This window comes from Antedon bifida, chromosome 6 (assembly GCF_963402885.1).
Source record: "Antedon bifida chromosome 6, ecAntBifi1.1, whole genome shotgun sequence".
NCBI classification, from domain to species: Eukaryota; Metazoa; Echinodermata; class Crinoidea; order Comatulida; family Antedonidae; genus Antedon; species Antedon bifida.
In genome coordinates, this window is record NC_136231.1 from 26,612,247 (window position 1) to 26,626,664 (window position 14,418).

The following is a 14,418-nucleotide window of genomic DNA, read 5'->3' on the forward strand; positions in this document are numbered from 1 at the left end:
CAAACAACCAATTTAATCTTGTTCTCCTAAACACGTTCCGACGACGAAAGTTGTATTTTTCCCCGCATAAATTGAGTTTGGATAACGTGTGGTACGACCCTGAATGTACTAAGCCAACAGAGTAGCGTTGACATCTAGTTCAACGGTTCGCGTGCCTGTTTGCCCAGGGCCTCTCCTGTGGGGGAAAGCACTAGTAACCACGCTAATCTTTGCCCACTGGATGCTTTCGTAAACGATTACAGAATACCGTGTCTTTCATAAGTCAAAACAACACTATGCTTAAGTCTTTGTTGAGTGTGTTTATTTCACGACTTTGCCGTTTATTACCTGTTTGTATAGGCGTAGAGTTTGTCTTGACTGCACGACACGCGCGCGTATCATCGTGGCCCAGAGGCAGCTTTTTAAAAGACGTAATTGTCTTTAAATCTTTTACACTTTCAAAATGTTGGGCTTTGTACACCGAAGTGTCGTATGTGCAAAACAGTAAGTTAATTAGGATAGTTCCCTTTGGATATTTACACGATAAGAAATATCCACAAAGAAGGACAAATCACCGTTATGCCACAAAATCTTAAACTTTAATAATACACAATACGAATGGTGGAAAATGAAATCAAGATTCGTTTTAATTAGCAGTTAGCTGTTGTTGATGAAATTAAATAAAACCAACATTATTGATTATATTATTATCAGACATAAGAGATAACGCTTAAGTTATTAATCAATTATTTTGTAGGAAGAATGAAACATGGAATGATGTAACGTACAAAACAAAAATGTTTGAAAAGAATATAAAGGCGAAAACAAGAAGTTGGGTCTTACACAATTATTACATGTTGAAAATATCTATAAACGTTCAATCTTCAGACATACAAGAAAAGAAAAGTTGATAAAAAAAAGAAGTGAAAGTATTTCACTATGGGTCCGGTTTTACCGATAATCCTTCATAAAAAAGGGTAAGCGAGATGGCTAATTTGGGTACGTACAGTATGTTGATATTAAGTACCGGTAGGCTTACAATAATTAGCCCTTCTGTCTATTGTCATTGAGCACCCCATCCAACTGCGAGCTACTAATGTCGATTATACAGGCTATTTTGTTCGCGTGTCTCCTGGTCTATATATCAGCTATTGTAAAGACACCCAGTTGGAGCTCAGCTAATTCATCGGTTTAGTGGCAGTACTTGTTTCACTGTGCCCTTCCTACTGTGAGTGTCTATTGATTATCTATACAGGCACTTGTTTTTAGTGCTTCTATCCTAATTCGACCTAATTTCGAATGTCTACTTTCGATTGACCACCAATTCAATTGTCCACTTGATCTATAAGAAACTACCAACCCAAAAATAAATTCAGAGTTAGTTTACTTTTTCAATGTTTAGTCTAATAAAGATATTGCATGTGTGGGTGTGTGATGAAGGCCTCATGATCAGATCAACTAATAATATTTCGTCATTACCATAATCAGGTCATCCACTGCTGAATGTGACCTCCGTCTCAAACATTTTCAATTTCTTCTGAAGCTATTGTCCGGTTTTAAGTTTCAAGATATTTCTTCTTGTTTGCCTTCTATCCTGTTATACCAATAATATAATCATCATAATACAACAAATTTTAAAAATGATCTGAATGATTAACAACTCTAGGCCTATACCAGAATGGCAAAACAAACTACGCTAGACAACAAATTCATCGTTATAATAATGTGATTGCACTGAAAACTTTTTGCCCTGATAGGAGGCGCTATTACAAAAATCGATTCATCAATTTGGCATATCTCTAGCTCAACTAAACATAATTATATTATTAATTATAGGCTTAGCTAGTTATATAGGCATGAATTTCCTGAAACACTAATAATTATATCAATAATGTCAATTTGCAGGCTTAGAAACTGTAATTCAAAGAATTTGATACGCATATTCTATGTTTTATTTAGTTAGTTATTTAGAGTCAGATAGAAGGGAATTTCCCTTTCGTACCTGTCACAGTAAACATTGACACGTGACGATTTCACCTGCGTGAGTGAGCCTGTGGTTTTAATTTGTATCACGCCATCAAAATGGGGACTTTCTCTTTGAAATCGACATTAATTTTAGTATTTATAAGCTTATTTAAGAGTAGTATTGGACAGAACAATCAATATAAAGTGGGTGTCGGAATTAGTGATGTCACTGGACCAGCATCTGATGTGAACATGGTATGTATAAGTAATTGCTTATTATCGCATGTATGTTACGTATGACTCATATGACTTCTTTAGGAGTGTAGGCCTACTCACCGTTATACTTATAGACCAGGTTGGTTTCCATCTTTGGTTTATATAGTAGTAGCATATATATAATAGGCCAATACTATGGTAGTCAGTATTTATGTTTAGGTTTACTATATGAGATTTTAGTAAATAGTTGAAAGATCTGCTTGATGTAGGGAAACTTTTGGAAGTTAGAAAAAAAAATTATTTTAGTAACTTTTAATTTAAAACTCATTTTCATATTTATGGGTCATCATGGGAAGTAGACACTATGGGCTAACAGGGTGAGGAGGCGAGGATTTGGCCTATGGCCCAATGGGCAGGGCCCTAATGTGGGCTGGGACAATAAGTGTAGATGTACCAGGTCCAAGTTCATCGACAGATTGCCTATTATTTATTAACCTGTAGATAAGAATTTGAACAAATCCAGTGTATTTTTAGTGATAATGGCCAATGATGCTCAATTGCACTGTGTTAGTTAACTTAACACTCTTATCACAATAGCATAATTAGCCATCAGACTTTTTATCTTTTTATTTGTTTAAAAATTATCATGTCATCTTTGTTGATATTTGTTTAAACGGTTTCATTTCTTATCATTTTATTGGCCTCTTGATAAAATTAGGTTATTAAGGAGATGATAACATCATTTTGCACAAAGTCATTAGAAGATAATGTTGTAATAAGCTAGCACCCATGTTGGTTTTTGATAAGACAATTGACAACAATAGAAGCAGACACATCAATAAGTTTATTAATTAAAGCATTTATAAGCAAAAAAGAAAAACCACCTAGTTATAAATAAATATAAGTTGATTGTGCAAATAGATTTGCCAATAAAAAAAACAGGCTTTCTAAAGAATCTTGTTGAACTTCATTTTCATACAATGTTTGTTCATTTACAAAGAGAATACTTTAAGTACTTACTTAACTTAAAGGTGCTTTAGTTATAAGGAAGTTTTTAAACATTTTGAATCTCTAATTGTTTGATTGATTAGATGATTGTTTGATCTTCTTAAAAACAATAAATGAGCCATTTTTCATGATTAATTTCAGATGGGATACGCTAACCCTGTCCAGGTAACGGGAGGAATCCATCTTCGTCTTTTCAGTCGTGCTTTCATCTTCTGTCAGGATAAGTGTAATGTTTTTGTCAGTGTCGACCTTGGTATGTGCTCTCAGCTCATAAATAATCAGGTTAACATTTTACATTACTATTCAGATATCATTGACTTATACCCTTTTCACATCTACATCAATTGTTACAACTTGTAACAACTTGTAACCAGGTTTGCAGAGTGTGAACACAAATTTGGAGAAAATCTCCTGAGATTTCACAGAGGCTCCTAGTGAAATCGCAGGGAGAAAAACACAAGATATGCCTGTTTTTTGTTTTTACCGAGGTCTTACTGGTATTAAACTGACCAATCATAGCAATTAAGTAGCGTGCAGCCATGCTTTTCTTCTTTCCTTTCGAGATTTCTCAGGAATCATGTATGTGTTTTAAACTTGTAGTAAATCGGTAGATCAAATATGGTTAGAACTTGTTACAATTTATGTGAAAAGTGAAAAGGGTATTAGACTACATTTTCTTTAAACCTTGCTAAATTAAACTCAGCTATTTATTAAAAACTGTCCACCTGCACGTAGTTATACCAATAAATGAATGAATACCTACCACTGTATGTCATGAAATGATAAAAAGTAGACTAAAAATGGGGGAAAAAGAGTGATACCAGGGAAGAGTCACTTTTCCCCTGATGATACTCAAAAGATAGTGTTTTGTGTCGCATGCCCTTATAGCTCTGTCTACACTATCAAACTAGTTTGACAAAAAAAGTGTGATGCACCCAAATATGGTAGTGATATTCCTGAATATGGTAGTGATATCATCAGGTCCATATATGGGCACATTACATTTTTTTGTCACATAACGTTTGATAGTGTAGACAGAAGTTTTAACTTTCAATGTGAAAATGTAACCACTCATTTAAGGTTTTCAAAAAACTTATTGAAGAAGGTCTTGGTCAGTATAATGTGAGCAACACAGTAATAAGTGGCACCCACACCCATTCTGGACCTGGAGGCTATCATCAATATCTGCTTTTCACTTTGACATCTCTTGGCAACGTTGATGCTAATACAAATATCTTAGTGGATGGTATTGTAGAGGTAAGATATCTTTTTTTGTTAAATATCACTAAACTACATTTACACTTGTTCTGTGAAGAATCATGAAGTTGGAAGTTTTGGAAGAGCAGACTTACATTAAACACCTGTTCTTAAGCCCTGTGATGTACCCAAATTTCAGTGCTAAAGCATTGATTTCCAAAATGGTTCAGTAGAGAGACAATAACAATATCATAAAAATAATTCAAAGACAACTAACAAAGTAATTTACATTAGTACACACACATTTACAAAAAGGTAACTATCTACACAAAATTGTTCACTTTTCTTGTGATGACAACCATACCATTATTTATAGTGGCTACCTCACTGATTATCCTATACCATACAGCAGAACACTCTCATTTTAGTATGTGTCTTATTTGAAATGATGTGTTTCTATATTTAATACCATTACTTACTTACATTTCAGAGTATTAAAAATGCACATGACAAACTTGATTTTGGTACATTGATGATGAATGAAGGAGAGTTACTTAACAGCAACATCAATCGTAGTCCAGCTGCTTACTTGAACAACACAGAAGAAGAGAGAAACAAGTAAATAACAACATATTGTAATATAATAGTACAGTAATATATATGTTGCAACCCCATCTATTTAGCTTTTTACTAGTATAACCTTTCATGGTCATTGAGTGACCCAACGGTTAAGGTAGGAGCGCTACAAACCAAGTCACAATATTGTTTCAAATCTCCTCGACCATAGTTCTTTGGTCAAAAATTAATGTCTTCTTGGATAATAACTTAAAAACAGAGGCCCAGTGTACACATATGGCTCCTGTGCACTCAAAAGAACAGGACATCGTTTTGATGGTTACCCAGTATTCTGGTTCAAATACAGCCCCTATTGATGTAGTTATGGGGCCTGCTGTTTCTTGCAGCACACCCAATCCCAAGCTAGAAACGGTTAGTTGCATTTTAATTTCTGCTGGGCAAAATGTTACAAATGATCACTATATTGGAATGAAACACTAGGGTTAAAATATAGAGGCATCAAGATATTTCAAGAAAATATATTTAATTGTGGTAATTATTATTGTTTTAAAATCATTGTACAGATATGAGTATGATGTAGATAAAGAGATGTTTTTAATGAAGGTGATTGGTCAAAATAACTCAGATATTGGAAGTATTAAGTAAGTGCAAAATGTCAAATTTAATTGACATATTAACTAAATGGTCTGTTTTAAATATTGTTTGTAGACTATTATTAATACAATGTAAACTCATATACAGAAGAACCTCTCCTTTTGGACATCCCTATTCAGGTGACGTCCCTACTAAGTGAACACTTTCCTATAAAATGAATGAGTTGTAATGCTTTACTTTGCCAAGCCCCTATTCAGGAGACAGCTCTATTAAGGGGACATTTTGTTGTTCTACAGTAACTTTAATTAATTTGATTTTGAAAGATTTCACACAAGTTCAAACACTTACTTCATGCATTACCTAAAGCGTGGTTCCTACTAGAGACGCAACGCAAGGACGCACATGCAACGCAATCAAGTTGACCAATAACAAGCCACTGTTCGAATAATCCATCACTTGTGATTGGTCAAATCCTCCTTGCGTTGCATCACTAGTGGGAACCAAGATTTAACAGGAATGAAGATCTGCTAAATCATTTTCAATTTAGTTGGTTTGCAGTACATCCTGTCTGTATGAACAGTTCCAATCGTTTGATAAGTGGAGATAACAAAGGATATGCAGCGTACCTGATGGAAAAAGAATTCAATGTGGATGCTCTCCCAGGCAAGGTATAGAAGTATTGTTTCTTTGCTCTATGTTTCTCTTAAACTATTGTAATAATTGAGGGAGTACTTAAAAACAATCTCTTCAACTTCTTAATAACAATTATTAGTAAGTTCAATTATTGAGGGAGAACTTGATTGGAAATTGTAGGTAGGGCCATTTCATTTCATTTATTTTGTCTCAGATATAAAAAAAACAAACAAACAATAGAGTTTCTGTGGCCACTTGTGGCTGATTTTATGTAAGACAGTGCAACATTATTTGTTACCATATGTATAATAGAAAATAAAGATTGATTAATAATTAATATTAATTTTAGGGTGAATTTGTGGCTGCTTTTAGCAGTAGTAACCTTGGCGATGTATCACCAAACATCAATGGCTCATTTTGCATTGACACTGGAGAGAAATGTGACCTTGTCACCAGTACATGCAATGGAAAGGTAAGGGACATTTTGCATTGTCATAGGGGAGAAATGGACATTTTTATTATTGCTACTTTGATCTTATTTCATCTGTTTTTCATTTTTATGCAAAAAAAAGGTTCAGATGTGCAGAGGGGCTGGACCCACCAAAAACATGTTTGAGAACACAGAAATTATTGGTAGACGCCAGTATAACAAAGCAATGGTAAGTTACAAAATGCATAACAAACAACATTTTATATTTTAAAATTCAAGATATACTAATAATTGACTGACATGTTGCCATTTTATGTATGACATATACAGTGAATTGTATTGTTTAAACTGAATAATAGTATAATAATATGGAAGAAAATAGAATTCCCTTTTTGTCACGTGAATGTGTTTATTTTGTTTCAAAGGAATTGTATGATGCATCAAACATGAGCATTAGTGGACCTGTGGATTTCATTCATCAGTATGTTGATATGTCTAACTATATTGTTCCTTTAGAAAACAATGTTACAGTAAGTATCTACTTGTTATTGAACTGTAAGGCCTACAGCACATGGGCTAAGACCCCCTTAGCCATGATCTTTAAGCTCACTTTAATTATATTGTTGAATAAGAATAAGACTATTTGTAAAATAGGAACCTGACCAGCCATACTGGTGGCCGACCCTATAATACATATTATTACAGCTAAATTAAGTTTTATCTGTATGTGATTCTTCTTAAGAGGGCATCCATACAGTTTTTTTTTCTTATTAAAAAAAAAAATTCATACGCATTGAACCCTGGATCTTGGGATTGGAAGGCACCACCAAGCTAAAGCTCCACTACCCTTATAACCCTTCTTCTTTATCCAATCACATACTGCTATTGTCTAACCTAATCACACATGCATGCATAAACATTGGTTTCAGCAGAATCTTACTGCATGCGGCGTGCGACTTAGTTACATGCTTGACTTAAGTAATTAACCTTTAATTAAGCATCCTCTCTTAATTGCACTAGTGATTTCTTTTCGTTGGTATTATTTCTATATTTGATTTAGAGCTCTATTGTTTATTGCTTGCTTTAATGCAATTATGATTAATTATGTTACTGATTGGATTATGACATGAATAAAATATGATGTAATTTAAAATAACAACGCTGATAATGATATTGACGATGATAATAATAATATTTGAAAAACAAGATTAATTGTTCAAAATAAAACGAGCCAATTTAATTTCTTATAATGAACATTCTAGTATTATTTTAAAAATTAATTTAAATTTTTAAATTTGTATGGAATAAAATGTATTAGATTGGAAAAAATAATTTAAGCCGAGTTTCTGAAATTTACCACTGTACTTGTACAAACGAATCGTATTTATTACCAGCAAAAAGGATTGCTTTAATGAAAATATCTTAATAATGTATTAATATAAAGTTATAGATAAATGTTGATAATTAACTACTGTAATAAACAAATGTATTGAAGTGATTCAACCATCTAACGTCGTTTCTAGGTTACAGTGTAAAGATACAGTTTTCATTGTAAATTGTAAACTTTCTCTTCTTAAGTAGCTTCAAGTTTCTGACAATGAATTGTGCTCAGTGAAGCGTGGAATTAATTACCATAGGCGTGCTCCCTCTATCCACCTTCGTTTGTGTGATTGCGAGCTTGGAAGATCTCGTACAAAAGCAGCTAATTTAGTTTGTCTCGGCCTTCGGTCAGCCTTTGCTGCCGCAACAAAATCCCACAGATTTAGAATGTTGAATTTTTAATGGTTTCAGATGAGGTGCTTGATTGATTAGTGCAGTGAACCTGTTATTTGTTTAAAGTGTACACCTGATTTTGGCTATAATTGTTTCTGATTTTGTTTAGAATAATTGTCATCAACTTTTTCATAGTCAGCATGTTTTTTTTATTTTTTTTTATTTATTTAAAACATATTTATACAGGATTGGATATAAAAACATCATTTTCCAAATTCTGTAACCTGCCTCTCTTATTCATCAATATGTAAATCTTAAAAAATATCATCATCAAAGCTTATGTGACAACAAAAATGTGATGTGCCAATATATGGTAATGATGAAATCATATCACTGCCATATTTAAGCATATCACTACCACATTTGGGCACATCACACTTTTTATGTCAAACTGGTTTGATAGTGAAGACAGAGCTTTAGAGCATCAACTATTGATTTTTTTCTTTCTTGTTCTATTTTAATGAGATATAGACCATACATTTAAGAATATGCATTATAATCTTATAAATATACGCACTTTATACAGAGTGAAATCAAAAGTTGAAATCAAAAGTTCCCACTAATATTTTATGTCTTGCGTTCTATTGTTATTGTCAACTATCAAATTTCACATTAAGAATTTTATTGTGTCATTGTTATTGTTCGTAAGACAATTGAACAGGATGACAACGGTAGTTAATGATCACGCTTTTCATCGTGAGAAACGTCGAAAAAAGACGAGTAAAATACCATCAAAATAAATCATGCTATTCTGTGATTATGACGGTGTTTTTGTTGGACCCAATGAAGCGAAATCAGGCCTGTATCGGTTCAATCTCATTTAGGATTTATCTTGCCTTCGCACGTGTCGGAGTGGCCATGCTTGGGATTGTGTTCGTTGAAGCATTAGGAGTTAGGATTTTTGCCCTAGGCTTTGTTTGCTCTACTAGTTTCAATCTAGTGTTTGTTTGCTCCGATGTTGCTACTTTCAATGCCCCAATGTCTAGTTCATTGAACAGATTTCCAAAGTTTTAATAATCATGTTTAAACTAATTACAACTTGTACGTATAGAATTTATTGTCAGGTGTATCAGGGTGTATTGTCATTTAGGTGTATAAATTGGTAGATTCCCGTAATTGCCAGTGTTCTCAAGTAAAAAAAAATCATTGAAATTATTATAAATCCAAAGGCAATTAAATTACTGGGTGGATCTCAATGGACAAATTTAAGAAGCAAAAGGCTAAATCAAAACAATACAGAAAACAGCCAGAAATATATTTCAGAGTTTCCGCAACACTAGTCCTTCCTCAGTGCAAGTGAAATTGTTATATATATTATATCTTAACTTTATTTGTTGAATTAGAGCAAATTATTTGGTGACATAATGTTATATTTTTTTTTCTCAGGTAAAGACGTGCAAACCAGCAATGGGTTATTCATTTATTGCAGGTACAACTGATGGACCTGGTGTACTAAGTTTTAAACAAGGTAAACATTTTTTTTACATTAATAATGTGTTCCAAAAGGTATTAAAATGAAAAGACACTCTCGCCTAGTAATATAACATTGTAAATTGAATTAATGTGTATTTTTATCATTTGTATATCATTTTCTTCTTTTCAAATTTCATTGTTGTTGTAACCATCATCTTGTTAAGATATCATTTCAGTCATTGGCCAAACCCACTCGCCCACCTACATTTCATTTTGTGATTGTAAAGAAGTTATGAATGAATGAGTGAATGTGTGTAATTAAAGGTTTGTGAACTTATTCTTTTATAATTATATAGATTTATTATACGTATTGTTTAAAAGAACATGTATCACTTTTAAGACTAAATCGCATTGATGGTGGCTAGTTGCCCACAAAAATAACTTTCCCGAATATTTTGTATCATTTTAAAGAAATTTAACAATTATTATGTAGGTGACACTGAGGGAAGTGTATTCTGGAATCTAGTTAGAAATGCTATCAAGGAGCCATCTGCAGAAGAAGTAGCTTGCCATGCTCCTAAACCAATATTGCTACCCACTGGAGAGGTGAGAAACATGGATCTGACTCAAAGCTTCTCTTGAGTTTGACCTCAGTGTATAGCGCGTGAGTCTCACGCATGAGTGCTGATATTTTATGCCGCACGCATATGTGGCTGTTTCTCACGCATCCTCCATAAAAAATATTCAGAAAAACATTATTTTGAAATTAACTTGCCTATTTTGAAGGAAAAATAGCCTAGGACTGTACACTATTTAATTAATTTGAGCATAAACGGCCTAGGCCTATGCTTATTTGTATTTTATGGTTGAGGTAGTACAGGAAAGCCATACTCAATTCGGCGAAAAAAACACAGAGGCCGTATTTCACGATTATTTTGAGGCGCTATATACAATTTTAATTTAAATGTCTCGCACATTGGCCACTGAAAAAGTTGGCAGGTATATCAGTATTTTAAAACATTTTACAGAATACCATACCAAATAATCAACGATTAATATAAGACTCATAAACTATTTTAAAATGCATAATAATTCCTAGTCTATCAGGCCCCTTAGACTTCTGTCCATTTTTCACATCTACTTTCCAGATGTCTCAGCCATGGAAGTGGCAACCTACTATAGTTGATGTCCAGTTACTCCGTATTGGTCAACTCGTCATTGCTGCTGTACCAGGAGAATTCAGGTAAGTACATCTCCATTTTTCAAAAAACACTTATGAATTTGTTCTTGCACTGTTCTTGCATGGATAGTGTAATTTATTAATACTCATATTAAATATTACTTGCCAACATTCTGATCAATAAATAGAATATACAGCTCTTTGTAATACTAAAAGATAAATGTAAACATATTTTTTATTAAACAGCACAATGGCAGGCCGCAGACTGAGAGAAGCTATTAAACAGGTATTTTATTAATTGTTCAATATTATTAAAAGTCTGTTTTTCGAATAAAGTTCACAAGAAACATTTTGTGAAAAGTACAGTAGTTATTACTAAAGAGGGCAGTAGACTACTTTTCTAATAAACAAAATTCTAAATAAAAGCACAGGCAATTACAAACTTTAGTTTACTGAAAGTTGTAATTTTGATTGCATTTATTGATGGATTAATTAAATTGCTTATAATGATCAGCTTTATTTCATGTTGGTGGTGGTTTTCATAAATAACAACTAAAAAAGAAAAGCAAAGCAAAATTTAAGTATGTAAAAGAAAAATATACTGTAAATATTAGAGTACTGTACAAATCAAACAATTTATTATACAGTATTTACGTTTATACAATAAAGATATGTTTTATTTGCAGACATTAGTTGAGAATGGTATGAGTGATGATAGTAAGGTGGTTATTGCAGGCTTATCAAACACCTATTCTGATTATATTGTCACCTATGAAGAATATCAGGTATGGTGGTTATCTACGTAAAACTAATTAATACAGTTATTTATTGTACAAATAATAATGGAAAATGAAATGAGATATCTGAAACGAAAATCTAGATCAGTCACTGCAACTCACACAGACTCACTGGATAACTGATGAAATTCTGATGGATTCTGATGATTCTGATGAAATTCTCTATAATGTTGTCTCCATAGTCTATTTTAACTGAAGAATGCCTGATTGTTTGAATAATTTAATTCTAATAATATAATAAAAAATAAATGAGCATATATATTGAAAAAACGCCGGCAGGACTTACAGTTTAGTAGTTAGTTAACTTTAGACCACCACTCCACAGCATCACATCCTGGGCATTAGCATTGTTTTCATATTGGACTATATTTTTAAAAGAATAAATAAGATTGTATTTTGTAATTGTTTGTAACTAACGTGGAGTAGCTTTGCGTCAGGGTGTTAAGTAATTGGACCAATTAAGATCGTAATTGATATTTATTTCTAGGTGCAACGCTATGAAGGAGCATCTACAATTTATGGTCCACACACGTTGAGCGCCTACATTCATAAATTCAAGCAATTAGCTGTGAAGATAGCTCTAGTAAGTTTTAGTTTGTTTTGTTTATTAGCTACTACACAAGTTGCCATTCAAGTGCTCTCTACGTAACATTTATATGACAGCTACAGCGATTTTCATTGTCTTTGCTTATCCTTAGATTTTCTAGTGTTTTTTTTCCCGTTTTTTTTTTTGCTATTTTTAAATCTACTGTATTGTGATTTTGAAAGACAATTATTATTTATTAAATTATTTATTTGTTTTGACAAGGGTACAAGTGAAGGGGAAGAAGTAGGCACAGCCCCTGTAACCACCAACTACACTGGATTCCTGCCTGATGTAAGAGCTGATCTTGGAAATGATTATGAGAAGGTGGTTGTACAACCAGACCCCAAGTACCGTAGGGTGAGTTCCTATACCATGACAGTATATATATGATACTGTGTGTTTAAATATGACCTGTCTTTTGATACTGTACATGGAGACATGGTGATTTTATGCTGTATTGCTGGTAAAAATAACCAAGCAAAATGAAACTTGTATACTAAACAGATTTATTTTGCTTCAAAGGGTTCAACTGTACAAGCTGTGTTAGCATGTGGAAATCCAAGACGAAGCGCATCAGAAATGGTAGGCACGCTTCAGGAATTTATTAACCATTCAAATGGAGAGTGATAATGTTGCAGAATTGACTGAAGCTTGCATTGTTGTGTTCAGACATTGGACCTTCTATAGCCATGGTTATTGTCATTTTTAGTTAACTTGATTTTCTACAAAAACAAAAAGATTCTCTGTTTAAATTTTTGTAGCGTGGAAAGTCCTACATGTATGTTGAAAAAAAGATGGTGGATGGAAGCTACAGCAAGATCTACAGTGACGCTGATTGGTCAACAAAGTAAGATATTTTATGCATTTACTTACTTACACATTCATACAATAGAGAATGTTATTACTGTAGAGAGAGAGAGAGAGGTGACAGGTATAGGTACCATGAAATCTTAGTGGTTTTAACCACTTAGATTTCATGGTACCTGTACCTATTAAATATACCTTACCTTTACAATATGTAATATTATAATTTCTGCAGGGACCGTGCTTTTGAAATTCTGTTGCTATTTTTCTCTTTTTGTCATGTTCTTTTGTAAAATCAATAAAGTTGTTGTCAGACAATAAAGATTTTTCTTTTTATACTTTAATTATTTTCCCCTTTAATTTGTTTTTGTTCCTTGACAGATTTGAATGGAGGAGGAAAGAAGTGAGCGCTGTGCCACCTGGATCTTACGGGGAAGCAACCTTAACCTGGAGTATCCCAATGGATATAGAACTCGGCACTTACCGTCTCAAACATTTAGGATATTACAGAAAAACAATAGGAGCTATGAGACAGTATGAGAAGGAAACGGATGACTTTGAAATTGTATCAGAAAACTACAAACGATCTTAGTGAAGTTAATTAAACTTTAATTACAATGAATAAATGTTATATAATATGATATATTATTATTATTAGTAATTGATTTTGAAATCACAATCATAGAGGATTATTGGATGATTAAGAAAACTGGCTCTATTTTTTCTTGAAAAAGCATATTAAGCCTCAGAATGTTTTGCATAAAAAATAGAATAAAGTATGAAAAATATTTTATATTTAAAAGTACAACTTGATTAGTAGAATATTTTTTATCGAAATCACTAATTTAGTTGAGCACATACTGAACTGACTTTTTTCTAGTTTGTTTATAGACATATGGAGATACATACAGTTAAAATAATGTATTATCTACCTGTAATACGACAAGATAACAGACAATATAATATGTAATGATTGGTGCATATGGCATGTGTTGTAAGGAGTTTTATTAAATAAATTATAATTATAGTACGTAATTTGATTGTGTGTTTCTGTACATACCATTACCAGTATAACCCACAGATTAAAGAGAGCATGCAAAGTAATAACACTAATACAGGCAATTAAGAAAACAATTTCATATTATAGCTTCCATGTTTTATACACAAAATTAGCTTATCAAAAAAAAAAAATTGATAATGATTTTTATATGACGTTTTTGATTGGTTCATAGTTGAGTGGGCGTGACTATTTACGTTACGGTTGATT

At 32.7% G+C, this 14,418-nt stretch overlaps 1 protein-coding gene across 1 annotated transcript; it reads left to right on the forward strand.

Annotated features, from left to right (window-relative positions):
* The first annotated feature begins 2,061 nt into the window (after nucleotides 1-2,061).
* Nucleotides 2,062-14,121, forward strand: LOC144844119 (neutral ceramidase-like). The gene is made up of 19 exons (XM_078700852.1): nucleotides 2,062-2,199; nucleotides 3,310-3,450; nucleotides 4,249-4,425; nucleotides 4,856-4,983; nucleotides 5,505-5,582; nucleotides 6,083-6,203; nucleotides 6,518-6,640; nucleotides 6,741-6,827; nucleotides 7,024-7,128; nucleotides 9,758-9,839; nucleotides 10,278-10,390; nucleotides 10,933-11,027; nucleotides 11,211-11,250; nucleotides 11,651-11,749; nucleotides 12,249-12,344; nucleotides 12,570-12,704; nucleotides 12,870-12,929; nucleotides 13,109-13,194; nucleotides 13,533-14,121. Exons 1-19 carry the CDS (start codon nucleotides 2,062-2,064, stop codon nucleotides 13,741-13,743), a joined length of 2,115 nt encoding a protein of 704 aa, XP_078556978.1. The 3' UTR covers nucleotides 13,744-14,121.
* Nucleotides 14,122-14,418: the final 297 nt, after the last annotated feature.